The 22,599-nt window shown below is 45.3% G+C and overlaps 3 protein-coding genes across 3 annotated transcripts; 2 read left to right on the forward strand and 1 right to left on the reverse strand.

The window, feature by feature from the left end:
- The first annotated feature begins 3,806 nt into the window (after positions 1-3,806).
- On the forward strand, positions 3,807-6,490 carry LOC111205672 (meiosis-specific protein ASY2-like). The gene is made up of 5 exons (XM_048757541.1): positions 3,807-4,503; positions 4,583-4,654; positions 4,698-5,404; positions 5,483-6,122; positions 6,204-6,490. The coding sequence occupies exons 1-5, from the start codon at positions 3,807-3,809 to the stop codon at positions 6,299-6,301; spliced, it is 2,214 nt and encodes a 737-aa protein (XP_048613498.1). The 3' UTR covers positions 6,302-6,490.
- Positions 6,491-6,883: 393 nt separating this feature from the next.
- LOC125587627 lies at positions 6,884-11,011 on the reverse strand. The gene has a single exon (XM_048758444.1). The coding sequence runs from the start codon at positions 11,009-11,011 to the stop codon at positions 7,331-7,333; it is 3,681 nt and encodes a 1,226-aa protein (XP_048614401.1). The 3' UTR covers positions 6,884-7,330.
- Positions 11,012-19,581: 8,570 nt separating this feature from the next.
- On the forward strand, positions 19,582-21,141 carry LOC125587628. The gene is made up of 2 exons (XM_048758445.1): positions 19,582-20,210; positions 20,291-21,141. The coding sequence occupies exons 1-2, from the start codon at positions 19,716-19,718 to the stop codon at positions 20,447-20,449; spliced, it is 654 nt and encodes a 217-aa protein (XP_048614402.1). The 5' UTR covers positions 19,582-19,715; the 3' UTR covers positions 20,450-21,141.
- Positions 21,142-22,599: the final 1,458 nt, after the last annotated feature.

Genomic DNA, 22,599 nt, shown 5'->3' on the forward strand with positions numbered 1-22,599 from the left:
GCTGTTCTAGAACATGGGTCTAGGCCAACTATGCAACCTCAACGAACCCACTTATCCGGAGTTGGTACGCCAGTTCATAGCATCCGCATACGTCAGCCGTCCCGATGATAGCCATCAGGAAGGTTTTCTGGCATTCGTAGTGCAGAAAGTATACTATGAGGTATCTTTCAGAAACCTCTGCGGACTATTTGGATTGAGTGTAGGGGAGAGGACATCTGGTCTTTATTGGACTTCAGAGCTGTTGAACTTCTGGGAAACGATTGGCACAGGGGTTTATAGATCTTCTCAGGCAAAGGAGTCACTTATCCGGAGCCCAGTACTGAGATATGCCACACGCCTCATTGGCTCATTGCTATACGGGACAACCACAGCCGCATCAGTCACGCAATGGGAGTTGTGCCTCCTGTACCAAGGTGTGAGGCATTTGCTACCGGCATTTGGAAACTCTACATTCCCACCTGCTACTGCCTTCAACATGGGAGCGGTGCTGGCCGTAAACTTAGCAGGATACAAGGGGAAAGTAACCAAATACAAGAGCAATGCATGTGGATTTGGTGCAGTGATTACTCGGATCCTTAGACATGTGGGTGTAGACTGCGAGAACCAGCAGGTAGCACTGGACAGATCGAACAACATTGCTTGGAACTACCTGGATGTCATTTCTCTTGTAAGTAAGGAGTTCATAGCTGGTCCCCACTCGAGGATCGATCGGGATGGTCCTTACGTCTACGTATTCCAGGACCGAGCGAAGAAAACACTCTACTGCCACCTGCCTCAGATCGGCCTGACTGCTCTACTTTCAGAGGCTGCAGTTGAGTTCCTACCCCCTACTACCGCACTAGTAGACAAGCCATCCTTCTTCACGCCAAAATATCAGACCAAAGGCAAGGCCGTGGTTGATGAAGAAGGAGAAGATGAGGCTACACAAGCCATTTCAGATGATTCACAACCCCATCAGCTACTCCCATCAGACTCCAGCCAGTACAAGCTGCAAGAGCTTCCACCGAACGCCACTTCGCGCCAGCAACAACATTGGAGAGATCAGAGCATAAAGACAAACAACGACATGCTACACAAGATCTGGGCTGCCATTTCACGTATCAGGCCGTGTCGTTGCCAAAAGGATGATGTAGTTCATCGGGACAACTCTCCATCCAGCTCTGGTTCGGGTTCGAGTGGTACACACAGGGTAAGAAAGAGGTCCAAGAGACCCAACGATGCAGGAACATCTGGAGCAGGAGACGAGGAGTAGGAGCTATCACCAGCCAGTATTGCCATTTGATTTCCGACCGCGCTATTTTATTTTCTTTTCTATTCTAACGTTTTATGGTCTTATTTTCTGTTAATTTTGAACTTAGTTTTTTTTTTCTTAATTATGAGTTCGTATTTCTTTTACATGGTTTCTTCGTTTTATTTGGTTGTGTTTTGAGTAGTTTTTAATTCGTATTCAGCTTTGCCTTGCTAGATAAACCAAATAACTAATATCCGAGGAAAGAGGTTATATCAAGTGTTCCTCGGAATTTTCTCGGTATTTCTTAAAAAAAAAAAAAAAAATCAATGGTAGTCTGTTTCCGAGTCATCATCACCAGATGAATCTGAATCTGGATCTTGGTGAAACTCTCCAATCACTGGTTCATCCTCTACGTGAACGACGGCTTCCTCTCCAAAGTCGGTTAAATCGACAACAAGGCCAACTCCAGCTAAATCTTCTGCTGCACTTAAGTTGCCGGATGTGCTTGGTTGTAGTGGGTCTTCCAGCTCAGAACTTCCCTGAACTCGGCCTCTCGGGTTGAGTCTTGTAACAGTAACCCATGGATCATCTTTGTTCCTTACCCGGGGGTACTTAATATAACAAACCTGTAACATTTAGAAAATTATAAATTAATACACATGATGATGAATCATTCTGAATAATTAACATTTAATTACCTGATCGGCCTGAGAAGCAAGAATGAAAGGATCATAATATTGCAGCTTTCGCCTCGAATTTACTGATGTAACACAAAATGCATCTGTTCTCACACCTCGATCTGGAGTGTTGTCGTGCCAATCACAATAGAAAACAGTACAGCACAATCCAACCATGCCCAAATACTTGATTTCCAAAATCTCATGTATGTGTCCGTAGTATACATCATCTCCTGATGCAGAACAAACGCCAGCATCATAAGTCGTACTCGAACGTCTCCTCTTCTGAGTTGTGAATTCATATCCTCGAGTACAAAATCTCGGATATGACTTCACAACAAAGTTTGGTCCAACAACCATCTCACGTATCCAATCGTCAAATGTTTCACCTCTGGCCAAACCAGCAAACACCTATTAATATCACATATATATATGTTATATCAATAAATGTGAATTAGTATAAATATGTGATAAAATATATTTTAATTTGTTTAAAGCACTCACATAAGTAAACATCCATCCAGTAAATTCTCTCTGCTTCATTTCTTCTAGTTCGTCCTCTGTGGCGTATCTATACTCGAACCGCTTTTCTGCCATGGAAATCATGTATATGATGACAATAATGTAATTAATTAAGATTTAAATTTCAACTTGTTAAAATAAAAATTTGTAAGCTCATTTATTTACCTCTCATATTGTAGAACGTCTTCGCAGTTGGTGAGCAAATATGTTTGCAAATGACTGCGCTCCTGCTCAGTAAGTCGACGGTCCTTTGGTTTTCCGCTAAGTCGTCCAATGTCTGTGAAAATGTCTGGAACCGTAACATGATATGTTGCCCGTTCGCCTCTATCATCATGCCGAGCAGGTCTTCTGTTTTTGGTCTGAACTTCTGCTGGAAAGTAGTACTCGGCAAAGTTTGAAGTTTCTTCATTGATCATCTGTGCGACTATAGTTACTTCCACCCTACTTAAATTTTTCACCATCTTCTTCAAATGGAACATATACCGCTTGTGAGAGACAAGGTTTCACTTCTTAGATTTAGGTTAGGTCAAGAGAGATGAATGAGAATCGTGGGCTGAATCCCGTAAATAAACTTGAAGAATGAATATGATTTTATTGATGAGTTGAAAGATGATGAATACAAAGGAATGTATCTTGAGATGATTACTAAAGAATACGTAATGCTTTTAATCTAGTACAAAAGTTGATATATGGAAAAGAGATGGCTTGTCTTTTATCTTCTCCGTCTTTATATAGTCTAGGTTTCGTTGGCAACCCTTCAACTGTTCTCCGAGATATTCGGCTTCAATTACGGAACTCGCTTTAGGCTCCTCTTGACCGAGTCTCTTAAGGTGTTAGCTCACTTTCTGTCGTGACCTCTGCTATGATGTCTCCCAGGTCCAGTCGTCAGCTCGGCTTTCAGCTCCCTTTGTTATGATGGGCTTATCGCAACCCACATGCTAGCTCACGCTTATCGGTACCTCACCTGAGGGTCATATTCGGGTCCAACAGTTGCCCCCAGCTTCCGAATAAAATCCTTTGTCTCGGAAGCTAGAATCTAGCTATCGATCTTATCTTTTCGTTAAGATAATGATTAGTTCTTATCCTATTTAGATTCAGCTTACTCGATCTAACGGTCTTTATTACGTTTGGCAGAATCTACGGTTCAGATGGAGAGGGTTTGAAATGACTTTTCCGAATCTCGAGAGGTGATGGGATATAAAGCGGTGAACATTAACTGCTAGCCTCCCACTTTCTCCACGCCTCCGTTCGGTTTTCAAGGTAACTTCTCTCCTCTCTCTTTATTTTACTGCGATTTTTTTATCTTCCTCGTTACTTTTCTCTGCAAATTCTCTCCCAAACCTTGCAATCGATTTTCTCCTTAACCTTCCCATACTATGGATCATCCGAAAGAAGGTTCCGGGGAATCCGGGATGCCTCCCTCTGCTTCTGGAGCTAAACTACTGAAAGTTAAGCAAGAAGTCGGAGCCAAGATGAGGAAGGGGAAAAAGACAGCCAGGGAGGCAATCGCGACCAGAGTTTCTAAACGGAAGAAGAAAGACGATTCTAGTGGGAGCAGTCCTCACTCGCCTTCGTTGCTGAAAAATCAAGACGTGGTTAACCTCATGGTTCAAGCTCTCGGCCAAAAGGAGCTTGGCCGTGCCTGTAATTCCGACGAAACCCCCGAGACCGCTCCGGAGGGTTGGTTCTGTTGCCATGAGAAGTACATCTCCAAGTCTCACTTGAGATTTCCTCTTCCGACCCTACTGCTTGATCTACTAGATCATTATCAGTTAGCCCTTTCCCAACTCTGTCCCTCGGTTATCCGGGTGATAAACGGCTTTATCACTAGGTCCAAAGAGGAGGGGGTTAGCGTCGGTCTTACCGAACTTATGAGCCTCTTTTCCCTGAAGGAAAGCGCCTCTAAGGAGGGTGGTACCGGGACCTACTACCTCCCTAGTCGTCCCAATCATGTTATCTTCAGGTTCTCTAGTAGTGATGATGACTGGAGGAAGAAGTATTTTTACGTTAAAGTTGATCCTTCGACGGTTCCTGTGGGTCGGAACCTTAGGGTCACTTGGACTAATCCATCTGGTTAGGAATTCTAGGGATATGCTTTTTCCGTTTTATTCATTTATGGCCGAGTAACCTTTTTGCTCTGATTTACTTGCAGAAATCGAAGATCCTCCGAAGCTCTCTACCAAGCTCACCAGGGCTCTATACCGCAAGTTGCAGCAGAGTCCCTGTACCTGGGTAGCCTACACCACTTCTCGAATAAGTGCAGCCAGATTCCCAGATACCTACAACGCCTCTTTCCAAGATCCCATTCCTGCTGAGAACCTTGAGAGTGAGTTCTTGTCCGAACCTTTTCAATGATTTTATCGCTTTGAAGTTTTTAAACTTAAGGATTTCCATTGTTCCAGTTTCGGCAGGCGATTCGGTTGTATCGATCTCAACTGGTGCTAGTGCTTCGGGAACTGAAAAGTCTCAGCCAGGTGACATGACTCTGCGACCATCATTCCGTTCTAGGGGTAACCCCTCTAAAGCTGCCAGTGCTTCTCGTGGAAGCGACAGGAACCAAGGAGGATCGTTCCTTATCTCAATGAAGGAAGTTTTGGACGACGGAGGATCCAAACCTGTTGTCGAGACTACTCCAACTGAGGTTGTAGCTCAGGATGCTGCTCCTCTCCCTGAGGTCCAGGTGCCGGAGGCTGACTACCAGGCTCCGAAGGGTACCTCTGAGGTCGAGCCGTCGAGACACAAGAGGCCCAGGACCGATCAGGGCGGAGCTCCCACCCGTTCTTCTTCCTCGTCCTCTAGAGGAGGGACTGTTGGGTGGAGCTTTACCCATTCGAAGCCTGGGTCGATCCTGGACGACTCTTGGGGCCTAGCTGCGATAATGAGGCACCTGAAGAGCGTGGGATGTCCCCTTCCAGCGCTCAAGGACCTGACTAACCGAGATGAGTATCTCGATATTGCCCACTGTATGGGTCAGGTACGTGATCTCTATCTGTTCTTTGTTTACATTCTTTGGAGACGATGATATATATATATTTTTTTGGATTTATTGCAGTTGGCTGGGGCTGTTAACAGGGCCCAGCTCAGGTTTGAGAATGCTCTGTGTGCTGCCCCCAATGCTGGTGAACTTGCTGAGGTTACCGAGATGGTTAAGGCAGCCAAAGCCGATCTTGACCAAGCCCGGGTTCGAATTTCTGAACTCGAAGCCGAAGTGACGAGGCTAGGCTCGAAGGCCGATGCTCAGCAAGGAGAGATCGAGAGTCAAAAGCTCGATATCCAGGTGAAGAGCAGGAGGATCAATGATTTGGAGGCTGCTCGAAAGATAGCTGAGCATCAAGTACGTGAGCTCATTGCCTCATCCCAGGATAGCCAGAAGAACAAGGAAGCTGAAGTCAAGCTGGCTGTCAGGGAAGGGAAGAAAGAAGTCGCCGAAGCTTACGGCAAGATCCTGGTCTGTGTTAAGGAGAAGTTTGCTAGGAAGAAAGATGAGGTCAACGCCTTGGTGTACGCTCAGGAGCTCCAAGCTAATGCCGACCTCTTGAAGGATATGCTGAACAACAAGATCCAAAGCGTTGAAGAGGAGTACAACCAATTGGTGGCCTTATTACCAGAAGCGACAACTGCGTATGAGAAGGCTCAAGTCTCTGACTTCTCGGTCAGCAAGCTTCCTCTTCCCCAGATCTCGGAGAGTTCAGGTACTTTCGAGATTAACATGTTTAATCCATCCTTTTCTGGGGAGTATGGCTCTAATTTGGGTTTGATGGCTCCTGACTTAGCTCCAGTCGAGGCAGCAATAGGAGGTGATGGCAATGTGGTCGATGAGGGAGTTCCTGCCGGTGCTGGTGATCCGATTCAGGAAGAGAAGGAAGATTGAGAGCTACGGCTCTTTTAGCTTTATGTTTTGTGTTTTTAAGACTTCGGCCTAAGGGCTTTGTTTCGTTATGCATTATGACTTAGTGCCTGAGGAGGCCTTTAAACCTTAACACTTGCTGGATTTCAATAGCCTGGGGAGGCTTTTAAACCCTTTCTTATGTTTAAATCGTGGCTATTATTTCTGTTTTAAGTTTTTGAACTTAACCTCGTTTCATTTAATCATAGTGATTGCGAATCTCAGATGAGTTGTGTGCTGTCATCGTTGAGTCGGATTAGGACCTTTAGTCTTAATTTATGATAAGCATTTAGCTTAATGGATATTCGGTCGTGATAACCTTAAAGAGAAGTTCTTGATTTTAGCTCGGGGACCTGAGTCCGATTCGAAAGGTTCTGGGACCTGGTTGTTCAGGTTCGTAGGAACCTGGATTTAGATTCATAGGGACCTGAGTTAATTCGAAGGACTTCGAGGCCTTTGAAGTTTAACGGATGGAATTGAGGAATTTCGGGATTTTCCTGATTCTTTAGGATTTTAAGACCTTTCGATTTTGATAAGGGTTTCAAGACCTTTGGTTTTGATTAGGATTTTAGGACCTGGTTGATTGTTAAGGATTTTAGGACCTTGCTGATTGTTAAGGATTTTAAGACCTTAGTTTATGTTAAGGATTTTAAGACCTTTGGGTGTATTAAGGATTTTAAGACCTTAGGTTCAGGTTTTCAGGGACCTGAATGTATTCGAGATTGTTGAGCTTAGGTCCCGATTTAGGGGGACCTAAATTTTCTTGGAGGGTTTTAAGACCTTTGATGTTTATGAAACTGAATCAATCGTTTTATTAATATCAGATATCAGAGAATACATGATTCAGATTATTTACACAGTAACTATTTTTAGGCTAAGTGTTCTTGGTAACACCTGCCCCTTTGGCTTAGGTGAGGAGGTTGGTGAGAAGAGGTTGGGGCTGCACTCATGACGGAGTTGCCTACGTACCCAGTCAAGGGATCAAGCCAAACGTAGTTCAGGGGTTTTAGGTACCTAATGATAGTATCTTTTGAGGTTCGTGGCATTCCACGATCGGATTTCAGGTACCCCGGTTCGTACCTTCTGGAGTTTGTAAACTCCGGGTCGTACTATGTGGATAATTCGGTAGGGTCCTTCCCAGTTGGTTCCTAACTTTCCAGCTCCCGGTTCCTTTGTTCCTTCGAACACTTTCCTAAGCACTAGGTCCCCTACGGCGAACTGTCGGGGCCTTACTTTGGAATTGTAGTGTCGTGCCATTGCTTGCTGATAATTTTGAATGCGAAGCAAGGCTTGGTCTCGTCTTTCCTCGATCAAGTCGAGGCTATCCATCAGGAGCTGGTTATTAGCTGCGGGATTTGAGGTGCAGAGCTCCCGTCTGAGGCTACCTGCGGTGGTTTCTGCTGGGACGACAGCTTCCATCCCATAAGCTAAGGAGAAGGGAGTTTCCTCTGTAGCTTTTCGTGGGGTGGTTCGGCAGGCCCATAGTACTTCGGGTAGTTTTTCCGACCAAAGCTCCTTTTGGGCTCCTAGGCGTTTCTTGAGGTTTGCTAAAACTGATTTGTTGGCAGCCTCCGCCTGTCCGTTCCCTTGAGGTCGCCGAGGTGATGAGAAGGTGAGGCGGATGTTCCATTTATCGCAGAAACTTTTGAAGTCGTGGGATATGAACTGTCCTCCATTGTCGGTTACGATTTCGTATGGGACGCCATGCCTGCATACGATGTTTTTCCAAACAAATCCTTCGACCTCGAATCTGTTTATTTGTTGGAAAGCTTCAGCTTCAATCCATTTCGTGAAGTAGTCGGTTAGGACCAGGAGGTTTAGTAACTTCTTTCCTTTCCCTGAAGGTACTAATGGACCTATAATGTCCATAGACCACCTCATGAATGGGTAGGGAGCTGATATGTTAGACAGCTTTTCCGCTGGTTGGTGTATGATCGGTGCATGCCTTTGGCATTTGTCGCACGATGAGGAGTAGACCTCACAATCTGCGATAATGGTAGGCCAGAAGTAGCCTTGTCTTTTTATTCGGATGGCTAAGGCTCTGCCTCCGGAATGGTTTCCACAGGAACCGTCGTGCATTTCCTTCATGAGTTTCATAGCTACTAGGCCGTGAACGCATTTTAGGTAAGGTCCGGAGACACTTCGTTTGTGGAGGGCTGACTCGATTATACAGTATCTTGCTGCTAAAGCTTTGAGTTTTCGAGCCTCCCACTTGTTGGGTGGAATTTTTCCCTCTAGGATGTAATCCATGATCGGTATTCTCCAGTCTTCTCTCCCTACAACTTTGTTGTGAAGAGAGGAGGGAGATTCCTGTTCGGGACCTGGTGCCGTGGTGCCCCCGGAGATATTCGTTGGAGTAGGTTCTGGGTTCTGAGGAATATCTCCAATTTCCTCGTTATCCCCTGTGGTTTGTGTAGCGTTCCTAGATGCGTTTTTAAGAGCGGTGCGGCTTCTTGTTTGGACTTTATAGACAAGTGGCTCCGAGGTCTGGATGGTGCCCCCGGAGGTACTCGTAGAGTTAGGCTCTAGGGAGTCTGAACTTCGGTGAGTACCTTCACTTTTGTCGTTGTTTTCCGGGTTCTGGGTTGCTTTCCTGGAGGTGTGCTTTCTAAAGCTGCGTGTTCTAGTTTTCGGGAACCAGAATGTCGTGAAAACTTGGGTAGCTACCGTCGGGAGGCTGTTATCCTCTATTTTTTCCTTTGGTTTGCTATCCATCTCAGCCTTGGTAGCTATGTCGATACTTGGCTTCTCGATTCCTTCCACGGGTATAATTCGTTTTACGAGAGGGTCGGATGTGGAAGCTAATGCGGCGAGCGCGTCTGCTGAGGAGTTCTCCCCTCGTGGGATCCTCGTTAGCTCGAACTTGTCAAACTGCTTTGTGAGGTTTAGGACGACCTCGAGGTATGCCCCCATTCTTTCGTCCCTTGTTTCGTATTCCCCGTGAAACTGGCTAGCTACCAGCTGCGAGTCGCTGTAGGCGTTTAGCTCCCGAATTCCGAGGCTCAGGGCGAGCTTTAATCCAGCGATTAGTGCTTCGTACTCGGCCTCGTTGTTGGAAGCGTTAAATCCAAGTCTATAGGATTGTTCGATGGTTTCTCCGGCTGAGGAGGTTAGTCTTAAACCGACACCGGAGCCTTGCCTTGACGAGGCTCCGTCCACGTATAGGCTCCATTTCGGAACCTCTGTTTCCTGGTCTAGATGTTCGGATGCTAGCTCAATAACGAAATCGGCGAGGACCTGAGCTTTTGCTGCTGCTCGGGGTCTGTACTCGATGTCGTACTCGCTGAGCTCTATAGCCCATTTTGCTAATCGTCCGGATTGGCTAGGGCTATGCAGAATCGTCCGTAATGGTTGTGAGGTCATTACGATGATCGAGTGCGATTGGAAATAAGGTCGCAGCTTCCTGGCAGCTGTCACGACTGCTAGGGCTAGTTTTTCCATGGTGGGATATCTCGTCTCGGCGTCTATTAAGCTTTTGCTAGTATAATAGACAGGTCTCTGTTCGTTTTGTTCCTCTCGTACTAGCACTCCGCTGACTGCAGCTGCCGACACGGCGAGGTACAGGTACAGTGGTTCTCCTACTACAGGTTTGGATAGTATCGGAGGTTCCGAGAGGTAAGCCTTCAGCTGTTTGAAGGCTTCTTCGCACTTTTCATCCCATAAGAACTTCTTATTATTTTTCAGAAGTTTATAGAATGGAAGGCATTTATCGGTGGACCTGGAGATGAATCGATTTAGTGCTGCGATCCGTCCGGTCAATCTTTGTACCTCTCTGGTCGTTTTAGGTGATGGCATTTCCAGGAATGTCGCTATTTGTTTCGGGTTGGCTTCGATGCCTCTTTCGGTTACGAGGTAACCTAGGAATTCGCCGGAAGGTACTCCGAAGGTACACTTAGCTGGGTTTAGCTTCATGTCGTATTTGTTGAGGATTTCGAAACATTCTCTTAGATGGGAGATGTGGTCCTCCCCCTTTGAGGATTTGACTAACATGTCGTCGATGTAGACTTCCATGGTTTTTCCGAGTTGTCCAGCGAACATTTTATTTACTAACCTTTGATAGGTAGCTCCCGCGTTTTTCAAACCAAACGGCATGACCTTGTAACAATAGGTTCCTCGTTCAGTTATGAATGCGGTTTTCTCTTGATCCTCAGGATCCATCATAATCTGGTTATATCCTGAAAAGGCATCCATAAAGGACAAGAGCTGGTGTCCAGCCGTTGCTTCGACCAAACGATCGATATGAGGTAACGGGAAGCTGTCCTTAGGACAGGCTTTGTTTAAATCGGTGAAGTCTACACAGATTCTCCATTTCCCATTCTTCTTTTTTACTACCACTGGGTTAGCTAGCCAATCGGGGTATTGTACCTCTCGGATGGACCCGGCCTTTGTTAGTCGATCGACCTCGTCGTTGACAGCTTGGGCTTTTTCTAGACCTAGCTTACGACGTTTCTGTTTGATCGGTTTAAAAGTAGGGTCTACATTGAGCTTATGAGTGGTGACATTTGCATCTATGCCTTTCATGTCGCTGGTGGTCCATGCAAAGGTTTTGATATTCTGTTTTAGGAATTCGACGAGCTCCTTTTTGGTTTCGAGAGGTAGCTCGGATCCGATGCTCACCTGTTTCTCAGGATTTGAGTCGTCGATGCTAACTTTTTCGGTGAGGTTCTTAGGGGGACCTCGGATATTTCGTTGCATTTCGCGACTCTCCTGGATCTGTAATTGCTATTGGGGGGATTCTTTTATGATCTCGAATCCTCCCAGGTAACAGATCCTTGAAATCTTTTGGCTACCGTGTATGGTAGCTATTCCGTTGGTTGTTGGAAATTTCACGCATTGGTGATAAGTTGAAGCTACTGCTTTCATCTTATGAATCCAAGGCCTTCCGAGGATTGCGTGGAAAGGGGATGGTTTGTCGACAACTATGAAGTTGGTCATTTTCATGACTCCGCCAGCTATAATTGGGAGCTTAATTGTTCCCAATGAGGTGGCTGTTTCACCTGAGAAACCTACGAGGTTGGATTTCTGGTCGACAATTTCGTAGTCGTCTATTTCCATTCCCTTTAGTGCGTTGTAGAAAATAAGATCGACGGAGCTTCCGGTGTCGATCATGAGCTTAGGTACCTCGTACCCTGCTATATTTAATGTTATGACAAGGGCATCGTCATGAGGTCTATCGAGGTCTAATGTCTCACTCTCCCAGAAAGAGATCTTAGTGTTAGACTCAGGCTTGGTCGGTTTGGACTGAGTGTTTGACACAGCTTTCCGTACGTGACTTTTAATAGAGTTAACGGAGTCTTGACACACATCGGACCCTCCAAGGATGTAATCGATCCTTGAGCCAGGGCTCGATTGGGGAGGTGGTTTACTCAAGAGGGCCTCGATTTGTAGGCTTTTTCCTTGTGGAAACTTTCCAAGGATCATATCGACTCTCTTTTTGGGAGCTGGGGGTGGTGAGTCTGTTTCTTTTTCAGGTGACCTCTCGCGTTTTGGAGAGCTATCTCTGGGACCTCTCTTCTGATAAGGTTGTGGCTTTTTGAGGTCCACATCTTTTATTTCTCCGGCTGCGAATTTAGCAGCCAGTTGTCGTTGGAGGTCCCAACATTCTTCGGTTGAATGTCCCTTTCGATCGTGGTAAGAGCAATGTTTGCTCTCGTCATAACCTTTGGACCAGGGGGCTTTAGCTGTCGCGGCGACAGGTTTTTCTTCCTTGTCTTCCTCGACTACGTAAGAATGTTCTCCCTGGGTCTGATTATTTCGGGAGCTACCTCTTTTGTGAGGTCCCTTTCCATCGGAGGCTTCGCCTTTCGGGTGACTCTGGGGTTTTCTGTGGAGCTTATCTAATGCTGCCATTTCCTCCTCCAAGGTAATGTATCTAGAGGCCTTATGGAGGGCGTCATCGATAGTTGGAGGGGGATTTAGCGTTAGCTCCGAGAAGAAACCTGATTTATACCAGAGACCTCTCCTAAGAGCCTCAATGGCTACCTGATCGTTGGGATTCGAGAGTTTAGTTCTTACTGCTCTGAACTTTTCGATGTAGACTCGCAGTGAGTCTCCCAGTCCTTGTCTGATCTTCCAGAGGTCAGCCTCAGACGCTTGTTTCAGGATGTGAGTTGAATATTGCTTCATAAAGGCGTTAGCCAATTGATCGAAACTGTCTATAGAGTTCGGCTCGAGGCTGGAGAACCATTCGAGAGCTGTTCCGATCAGGTTTTCGGCAAATGTTCTGCAATATCCTGCATCACACTCTTCCTTTGTGAAGTGAGCTTTAACGATAGCTAATCGGAAGGCTCTTAAATAGGCCTTTGGGTCTGCGTTCCCATCGTATTCAGGAATCTTAATTTTTCGAGTATCTCTTATGTAAGAGTTGGCAATTCTATCGGTGAACGGAGTTCCACGAGTCTCCTCAATTAAGCTCTCGATTTCGGGAGCTGAGCTCGTTACCTTGTGAACTTGAGCTCCCAATTTCTGGAGAGCTGCGTGGGTTCGCTCCATGTACCTGCGAATTGCGTCAGGTCCCTCGAAGGGAAGGACATTTGGGTCATTATCAGATACTCGGCGAGCAGGTTCCTGGTGAGACCGAGCTCGGTCGTCTTCCCAGCTAGCTGGCGAAATAGGTCGCTCATTGGTCCTTAGGCTCCGAGCGAGGTTAGTGCGGAGAGCTGCAGGATCAGCATCCGTCCTTTGGTATTCGTCTGTGCTTGGGGTTGAAACCCTAGCTTGAAACACTGAAGCTGATGTTCTGGCCCCGGACGGTATGTTGGTTCCTGCTCCAGACCCGGAAGGAGGTGGCGGTGGAGGCAAACGGGTGCTCCCACCGGTGTTTCGATCAGGCATGGAGCTAGTTGTAGCTACATTGCTCCCCATGGTGCTGGTGATAGGAGGGGTAAACGCAGGAGCTGTCCTAGCGCGAGGCGTTTGGAAAGCAGGTTCCTGCCCTTCTGCACCTGGGCTATCAGGGGAGAAGTTCAGGCGCTCTCTAGGGAAGGAAGGGTCAGCTAACCGTTCATGGAAAGTGACTCCTCTTCCCTGGTGGACGGACGGTTGGGTCGTTGCGGATTGAGATCTGGTTATCTCTTCGAACTGTTGCTGCCGTTCGGCTAACTGTTGCACCGTTCGCTCGGTCTCTTGAGCTTTGTCCACTAACTGGAGCATCATCCGACGGATCTCAGAAAGCTGATCTTCCGTTTGGTTCGGAGCGGATTGATGCGATGGGTTATTGAGGGCTGAGGACCCAGAGTTGGTCCCTCCGGAGGCTCTCGGGTTATTTGCCCCCGGAGCAGTGCGATTCGGTGAGCTATTGCTCTGGTTCGATTGATCGGGGTTAGATGGATTCGTTCCGTCTAATGGATTCATCCTTTAAGCTTTAGAGAAAGGGATTCGATTATTTGTCCCCACAGACGGCGCCAATTGTGAGAGACAAGGTTTCACTTCTTAGATTTAGGTTAGGTCAAGAGAGATGAATGAGAATCGTGGGCTGAATCCCGTAAATAAACTTGAAGAATGAATATGATTTTATTGATGAGTTGAAAGATGATGAATACAAAGGAATGTATCTTGAGATGATTACTAAAGAATACGTAATGCTTTTAATCTAGTACAAAAGTTGATATATGGAAAAGAGATGGCTTGTCTTTTATCTTCTCCGTCTTTATATAGTCTAGGTTTCGTTGGCAACCCTTCAACTGTTCTCCGAGATATTCGGCTTCAATTACGGAACTCGCTTTAGGCTCCTCTTGACCGAGTCTCTTAAGGTGTTAGCTCACTTTCTGTCGTGACCTCTGCTATGATGTCTCCCAGGTCCAGTCGTCAGCTCGGCTTTCAGCTCCCTTTGTTATGATGGGCTTATCGCAACCCACATGCTAGCTCACGCTTATCGGTACCTCACCTGAGGGTCATATTCGGGTCCAACACCGCTCTACATATACTCCATCTATACTGCACAGGACCCCAAGGTTCCAATTTCTTCCTAGGTGAATAACAGATGCTCCCATAACTAAAAATGATGGAGGAAATATCTTCTCAGTTTGCCTGAATCCGGCTATGTTAGTCTTCAATTTTTCAACTTCAGAGTCACTGCTCGTGCATAAATCGCGGAAAAAACCACTTATCCCCCTGCAATTGCTTTCATGAACATTTCGTGGTAATAGTTTCCTTGAAGGCGAACGGAAGGAGGCGCTGCATCATACATGGCAAATCGTGGCTTTTCAAGCCAGAAACTTTCCTTCCTTTCTGTCGATACAGTTACGCAAATTTGATCGTACCGTCTGGAAATTCCAATCGTTTGAAATCCAATCAAAACGCATCTTTTCCCGCTGCATCAAGTCGGTATATGGGAAAAGGAGTCCTACCATTCTCATCAACATGAAGTTCTGAACGAGCACATATATCGACTAAATCCAGTCTTGACTTCAAATTATCCTTTTTTTACCTTGAACATTAAGGATCGTGTTCATGAGATTGTCAAAAAAGTTCTTCTCAATATGCATGACATCTAAATTATGCCTTAGCAGATGATCCTCCCAGTATGGCAGATCCCAGAAAATACTTTTTTTGTGCCAGTTATGTAGTTCTCCAACAGCATCTACCGGAAAACGCTCATGTCCACCGACGTCTGGCGTCCTTTCTGCACCAAAATCTCTTAGTTGTATCTTCAAATCTTTCCCACAAATTTCCGGAGGTGGACTGTCAAACACCCTCTTGTTCTTCGTAAACAAATTCCTACTCCTACGATATGGATGATCAGGTGGTAGGAATCTCCTGTGACAGTCAAACCAACACGTTTTCCTTCCGTGTTTTAGTTGGAAAGCATCAGTGTTATCTTGACAATATGGACATGATAGCCTTCCATGCGTTGTCCATCCAGACAACATACCATATGCTGGAAAATCACTTATTGTCCACATTAGTACTGCCCGCATTTGAAAGTTTTCTTTACACGAAACATCGTATGTTTCAGCACCTTGAGCCCATAGTTGTTGCAACTCATATATTAGTGGCTGAAGAAACACATCAAGTGATCTCTTAGGATGCTCTGGTCCGGGAACGAGAATCGAGAGAAACAAAAACTCTCGTCGCAAGCACAAGTTTGGGGGTAGGTTGTATGGTGTAAGAATGACAGGCCATAGAGAATACTGTCTTCCACTCTTGCCAAACGGACTGAAACCATCAGTACATAATCCAAGATAGACATTTCTTCTCTCATACGCAAAGTCGGATACTTTGATTGGAAATGCTTCCACGCTTTTGCATCTAAGGATGTCTGATCTCACCATCTGTTGAGTGCTGCTCCGCATGCCATCTCATTGGTTGCGCTGTGCGTTCAGACAGATACAACCTCTGCAACCTTTCTGTCAAAGGTAAATACCACATCCTATTATATGGCACTGGAACTCTTCCACTCGTATCTTTATAACGAGGCTTTCCACAAATTTGCATGTAACCCGCTGTTCATCCGCCCTCCAATAAATCATGCAGTTGTCGCTGCATACATCTATTACCTGATACGATAAACCAAGACCAGCTACGAGTTTCTGAACCTCGTAGTATGAACCAGGAGCTACATTATCCTCGGGTAGAATACCTTTTACAAAATCAGCAATCGCATCCACACAGTCTTCAGCCAAATTATAATCTGTTTTAATGCCCATCAATCTTATTGCAGATGATAAAGCTGAATGACCATCTCTGCAACCTTCGTACAATGGTTGCTTTCCAGCATCCAACATATCATAAATCTCCTAGCTTCTGCATTGGGTAAATCTTCCTCTCTAAAATGATCATTTACCATTTGCTCAGTACCTACACCATAATCTACATCCGTTCTAATTGGTTCTTCTAATCTAACCGCTGACTGAGGTTCGCTAGTACTACCATGTTATAATCAGTTTCCCCATGATGATACCAAATATTGTAACTTCGTGTAAACCCACTCAAATATAGATGAGTCCAAACATCTCACTCTTTAATAACCTTTCTATTTTTACAATTAGAGCAGGGACATCTTAACATACCTGTTTTTTCTTCCGGTTGTCGGTGAACTAACCCCATGAATTCGGTTATACCTCGTTGGTATTCTTCCGTAAGCAATCTCGTGTTCGGATCCAAATGAGGTCGATCGATCCAAGAACGAAATAATTTGAAGAAGACATATTTTTTATGAATCAAATTCGTGTGTAAATAGAGTAAGAGGAGGATGAAGATATGGAGTGAATGAAGAGGAAGAGGAGTGCTTGTATTTATAGTTAAATCCTGCCGACAGACCGAGGAAATTCCGACGGAAACGGCTAGTTCGTCGGAATTTCCTCGGAATTTTGTAAAATCCCCCAACGGTTCTCCAACGGCTATAATATTTCCTCGGAACTCATCGGTTTTTCCGAGGAACCCATTTTTCCTCGGAATTTCCTCGGCATATTCCGACGATTAATATTTCCTCGGAATTCCGTCGGTATATTCCGAGGAAATTCCGAGGAAACCCAATTTTGTGTTTCCTCGGAAATTCCTCGGATATTCCGAGGATTTCATTTTCCGTCGGAATGTCCGTCAGAATACCGCTGTTTTCTTGTAGTGTATGCTCTTTATATGGCCTGATGCATATTATCAGTTTATACATGTAAATTCATAATGTCTCCAAGCTTATAGACTTTATATTCTTATCCTTATAGATAATGGCTTATATGGCCGAACCTGTGTAGGTAATGGTCTTTCCGGCCGTTATGGCCTTTACGGTTGAGCCATTTATGACATGGTCTCTTCGGCCGAGTAATGGCCTTTATGGTTTGGCCGTTTAAAACATGGTCTAGACCATAGTAGTACACGAACTTGTAGTATTGAGCATGGTTTATCCTCTCTTCCCCTCATGAACATACTATAATTTCGTGGTGCTTGAGACAATAAAGCCTTAATGATTTCCCTTTGTGTACATGTTTCACAACGTGAGATCTTTTACGGATAATTCTTTGTGCCTTTTCAATATTAATCTTTGCATCAAATTTAGACTTAGGATGGCTAATCCGGTCTTGCCCTAAAGTTTATGATTTCGTGGGATATATCAGTATATAGTCACCACGGCTCTTGCCTCTTATCATACTGATCTGTAGCATAGTATTGATCAGTAGAAGAGTACATAGGTATAGTCTTCCACTTTCTTTTAAGGTCTTAGGTGATTTTCTTTCAAATCTGAGGAACTTATTTCCTTTGTTTGCCCATTGTTCTATTTAGAAACCATTATATAACTCAATGGGTCCACATATTATTGGGTGTATCTAATCCCTTTAGACAATGCCTTGGCCATAGTTTTCTTACTAGGCTACTATACCCCATTCACGATTTCTTACTTGGTAATGCCATGCCCTTAGGCGATTCATTATCAATAGAATCATTCATATATTCAGTGGTCAGGCAAGGTAATTGTGAGAGACAAGGTTTCACTTCTTAGATTTAGGTTAGGTCAAGAGAGATGAATGAGAATCGTGGGCTGAATCCCGTAAATAAACTTGAAGAATGAATATGATTTTATTGATGAGTTGAAAGATGATGAATACAAAGGAATGTATCTTGTGATGATCAAAGAATACGTAATGCTTTTAATCTAGTACAAAAGTTCATCCATGAAAAAAAAGAGAGCCCTTGTCTTTTATCTTCTCCATCTTTATATAGTCTAGGTTTCGTTGGCAACCCTTCAACTGTTCTCCTAGATATTTGGCTTCAATTACGGAGCTCGCTTTAGGCTCCTCTTGACCGAGTCTCTTAAGGTGTTAGCTCACTTTCTGTCGTGACCTCTGCTATGATGTCTCCCAGGTCCAATCGTCAGCTCGGCTTTCAGCTCCCTTTGTTATGATGGGCTTATCGCAACCCACATGCTGCTAGCTCACGCTTATCGGTACCTCACCTGAGGCTCATATTCGGGTCCAACATTTGCCCCCAGCTTCCGAATAAAATCCTTTGTCTCGGAAGCTAGAATCTAGCTATCGATCTTATCTTTTCGTTAAGATAATGATTAGTTCTTATCCAATTTAGATTCAGCTTACTCGATCTAACGGTCTTTATTACGTTTGGCAGAATCTATGGTTCAGATGGAGAGGGTTTGAAATGACTTTTCCGAATCTCGAGAGGTGATGGGATATAAAGCGGTGAACATTAACTGCTAGCCTTCCACTTTCTCCACGCCTCCGTTCGGTTTTCAAGGTACTTCTCTCTTCTCTCTTTTTACTTTACTGCGATTTTTTTATCTTCCTCGTTACTTTTCTCTGCAAATTCTCTCCCAAACCTTGCAATCGATTTTCTCCTTAACCTTCCCATACTATGGATCATCCGAAAGAAGGTTCCGGGGAATCCGGGATGCCTCCCTCTGCTTCTGGAGCTAAACTACTGAAAGTTAAGCAAGAAATCGGCCAAGATGAGGAAGGGGAAAAAGACAGCCAGGGAGGCAATCGCGACCAGAGTTTCTAAACGGAAGAAGAAAGACGATTCTAGTGGGAGCAGTCCTCACTCGCCTTCGTTGCTGAAAAATCAAGACGTGGTTAACCTCATGGTTCAAGCTCTCGCCCAAAGGAGCTTGGCCGTGCCTGTAATTCTGACGAAACCCCCGAGACCGCTCCGGAGGGTTGGTTCTGTTGCCATGAGAAGTACATCTCCAAGTCTCACTTGAGATTTCCTCTTCCGACCCTACTACTGCTTGATCTACTAGATCATTATCAGTTAGCCCTTTCCCAACTCTGTCCCTCGGTTATCCGGGTGATAAACGGCTTTATCACTAGGTCCAAAGAGGAGGGGGTTAGCGTCGGTCTTACCGAACTTATGAGCCTCTTTCCCTGAAGGAAAGCGCCTCTAAGGAGGGTGGTACCGGGACCTACTACCTCCCTAGTCGTCCCAATCATGTTATCTTCAGATTCTCTAGTAGTGATGATGACTGGAGGAAGAAGTATTTTTATGTTAAAGTTGATCCTTCGACGGTTCCTGTGGGTCGGAACCTTAGGGTCACTTGACTAATCCATCTGGTTAGGAATTCTAGGGATATGCTTTTTTTCGTTTTATTCATTTATGGCCGAGTAACCTTTTGCTCTGATTTACTTGCAGAAATCGAAGATCCCCCGAAGCTCTCTACCAAGCTCACCAGGGCTCTATACCGCAAGTTGCAACAGAGTCCCTGTACCTGGGTGGCCTACACCACTTCTCGAATAAGTGCAGCCAGATTCCCAGATACCTACAACGCCTCTTTCCAGATCCCATTCCTGCTGAGAACCTGAGAGTGAGTTCTTGTCCGAACCTTTTCAATGATTTTATCGCTTTGAAGTTTTTAAACTTAAGGATTTCCATTGTTCCAGTTTCGGCAGGCGATTCGGTTGTATCGATCTCAACTGGTGCTAGTGCTTCGGGAACTGAAAAGTCTCAGCCAGGTGACATGACTCTGCGACCGTCATTCCGTTCTAGGGGTAACCCCTCTAAAGCTGCCAGTGCTTCTCATGGAAGCGACAGGAACCAAGGAGGATCGTTCCTTATCTCAATGAAGGAAGTTTTGGACGACGGAGGATCCAAACCTGTTGTCGAGACTGCTCCAACTGAGGTTGTAGCTCAGGATGCTGCTCCTCTCCCTGAGGTCCAGGTGCCGGAGGCTGACTACCAGGCTCCGAAGGGTACCTTTGAGATCGAGCCGTCGAGACACAAGAGGCCCAGGATCGATCAGGGCGGGGCTTCCATCCGTTCTTCTTCCTCGTCCTCTAGAGGAGGGACTGTTGGGTGGAGCTTTACCCATTCGAAGCCTGGGTCGATCCTGGATGACTCTTGGGGCCTAGCTGCGATAATGAGGCACCTGAAGAGCGTGGGATGTCCCCTTCCAGCGCTCAAGGACCTGACTAACCGAGATGAGTATCTCGATATTGCCCACTGTATGGGTCAGGTACGTGATCTCTATCTGTTATTTGTTTACATTCTTTGGAGACGATGATTATATATATATTTTCTTTGGATTTATTGCAGTTGGCTGGGGCTGTTAACAGGGCCCAGCTCAGGTTTGAGAATGCTCTGTGTGCTGCCCCCAATGCTGGTGAACTTGCTGAGGTTACCGAGATGGTTAAGGCAGCCAAAACCGATCTTGACCAAGCCGGGTTCGAATTTCTGAACTCGAAGCCGAAGTGACGAGGCTAGGCTCGAAGGCCGATGCTCAGCAAGGAGAGATCGAGAGTCAAAAGCTCGATATCCAGGTGAAGAGCAGGAGGATCAATGATTTAGAGGCTGCTCGAAAGATAGCTGAGCATCAAGTACGTGAGCTCATTGCCTCATCCCGGGATAGCCAGAAGAACAAGGAAGCTGAAGTCAAGCTGGCTGTCAGGGAAGGGAAGAAAGAAGTCGCCGAAGCTTACGGCAAGATCCTGGTCTGTGTTAAGGAGAAGTTTGCTAGGAAGAAAGATGAGGTCGACGCTTTGGTGTACGCTCAGGAGCTCCAAGCTAATGCCGACCTCTTGAAGGATATGCTGAACAACAAGATCCAAGCGTTGAAGAGGAGTACAACCAATTGGTGGCCTTATTACCAGAAGCGACAACTGCGTATGAGAAGGCTCAAGTCTCTGACTTCTCGGTCAGCAAGCTTCCTCTTCCCCAGATCTCGGAGAGTTCAGGTACTTTCGAGATTAACATGTTTAATCCATCCTTTTCTGGGGAGTATGGCTCTAATTTGGGTTTGATGGCTCCTGACTTAGCTCCAGTCGAGGCAGCAATAGGAGGTGACGGCAATGTGATCGATGAGGGAGTTCCTGCCGGTGCTGGTGATCCGATTCAGGAAGAGAAGGAAGATTGAGAGCTACGGCTCTTTTAACTTTATGTTTTGTGTTTTTAAGACTTCGCCTAAGGGCTTTGTTTCGTTATGTTTTGTGACTTAGTGCCTGAGGAGGCCTTTAAACCTTAACGCTTGCTGGATTTCAATAGCCTGGGGAGGTTTTTAAACCCTTTCTTATGTTTAAATCGTGGCTATTATTTCTGTTTTAAGTTTTTGAACTTAACCTCGTTTCATTTAATTATAGTGATTGCGAATCTCAGATGAGTTGTGCCGTCATCGTTGAGTCGGATTAGGACCTTTAGTCTTTATTTATGATAAGCATTTAGCTTAATGGATATTCGGTCGTGATAACCTTAAAGAGGAGTTCTTGATTTTAGCTCGGGGACCTGAGTCCGATTCGTAAGGTTCTGGGACCTGGTTGTTCAGGTTCGTAGGAACCTTTATTTAGATTCATAGGGACCTGAGTTAATTCGAAGGACTTCGAGGCCTTTGAAGTTTAACGGATGGAATTGAGGAATTTCGGGATTTTCCTGATTCTTTAGGATTTTAAGACTTTTCGATTTTGATAAGGGTTTCAAGACCTTCTGGTTTTGATTAGGATTTTAGGACCTGGTTGATTGTTAAGGATTTTAAGACCTTGCTGATTGTTAAGGATTTTAAGACCTTAGTTTATGTTAAGGATTTTAAGACCTTGTTGATTGTTAAGGATTTTAAGACCTTGCTGATTGTTAAGGATTTTAAGACCTTAGTTTATGTTAAGGATTTTAAGACCTCTGGGTGTATTAAGGATTTTAAGACCTTAGGTTCAGGTTTTCAGGGACCTGAATGTATTCGAGATTGTTGAGCTTAGGTCCCGATTTAGGGGGACCTAAATTTTCTTGGAGGGTTTTAAGACCTTTGATGTTTATGAAACTGAATCAATCGTTTTATTAATATCAGATATCAGAGAATACATGATTCAGATTATTTACACAGTAACTATTTTTAGGCTAAGTGTTCTTGGTAACACCTGCCCCTTTGGCTTAGGTGAGGAGGTTGGTGAGAAGAGGTTGGGGCTGCACTCATGACGGAGCTGCCTACGTACCCAGTCAAGGGATCAAGCCAAACGTAGTTCAGGGGTTTTAGGTACCTAATGATAGTATCTTTTGAGGTTCGTGGCATTCCACGATCGGATTTCAGGTACCCCGGTTCGTACCTTCTGGAGTTTGTAAACTCCGGGTCGTACTATGTGGATAATTCGGTAGGTCCTTCCCAGTTGGTTCCTAACTTTCCAGCTCCCGGTTCCTTTGTTCCTTCGAACACTTTCCTAAGCACTAGGTCCCCTACGGCGAACTGTCGGGGCCTTACTTTGGAATTGTAGTGTCGTGCCATTGCTTGCTGATAATTTTGAATGCGAAGCAAGGCTTGGTCTCGTCTTTCCTCGATCAAGTCGAGGCTATCCATCAGGAGCTGGTTATTAGCTGCGGGATTTGAGGTGCAGAGCTCCCGTCTGAGGCTACCTGCGGTGGTTTCA

This window comes from Brassica napus, chromosome C5 (genome assembly GCF_020379485.1).
Source record: "Brassica napus cultivar Da-Ae chromosome C5, Da-Ae, whole genome shotgun sequence".
Taxonomy (NCBI): domain Eukaryota; kingdom Viridiplantae; phylum Streptophyta; class Magnoliopsida; order Brassicales; family Brassicaceae; genus Brassica; species Brassica napus.

Coding starts and splice junctions, on each gene's coding strand:
- LOC111205672 (XM_048757541.1), top strand. CDS start 3,807: ATGGATCATCCGAAAGAAGGTTCCGGGGAATCCGGGATGCCTCCCTCT. Junction 4,504..4,582: donor CACTTGGACTAATCCATCTG/GTTAGGAATTCT, acceptor ATTTACTTGCAG/AAATCGAAGATCCTCCGAAG. Junction 5,405..5,482: donor TTGCCCACTGTATGGGTCAG/GTACGTGATCTC, acceptor GATTTATTGCAG/TTGGCTGGGGCTGTTAACAG.
- LOC125587627 (XM_048758444.1), bottom strand. CDS start 11,011: ATGCAACGAAATATCCGAGGTCCCCCTAAGAACCTCACCGAAAAAGTT.
- LOC125587628 (XM_048758445.1), top strand. CDS start 19,716: ATGACTCTGCGACCGTCATTCCGTTCTAGGGGTAACCCCTCTAAAGCT. Junction 20,211..20,290: donor TTGCCCACTGTATGGGTCAG/GTACGTGATCTC, acceptor GATTTATTGCAG/TTGGCTGGGGCTGTTAACAG.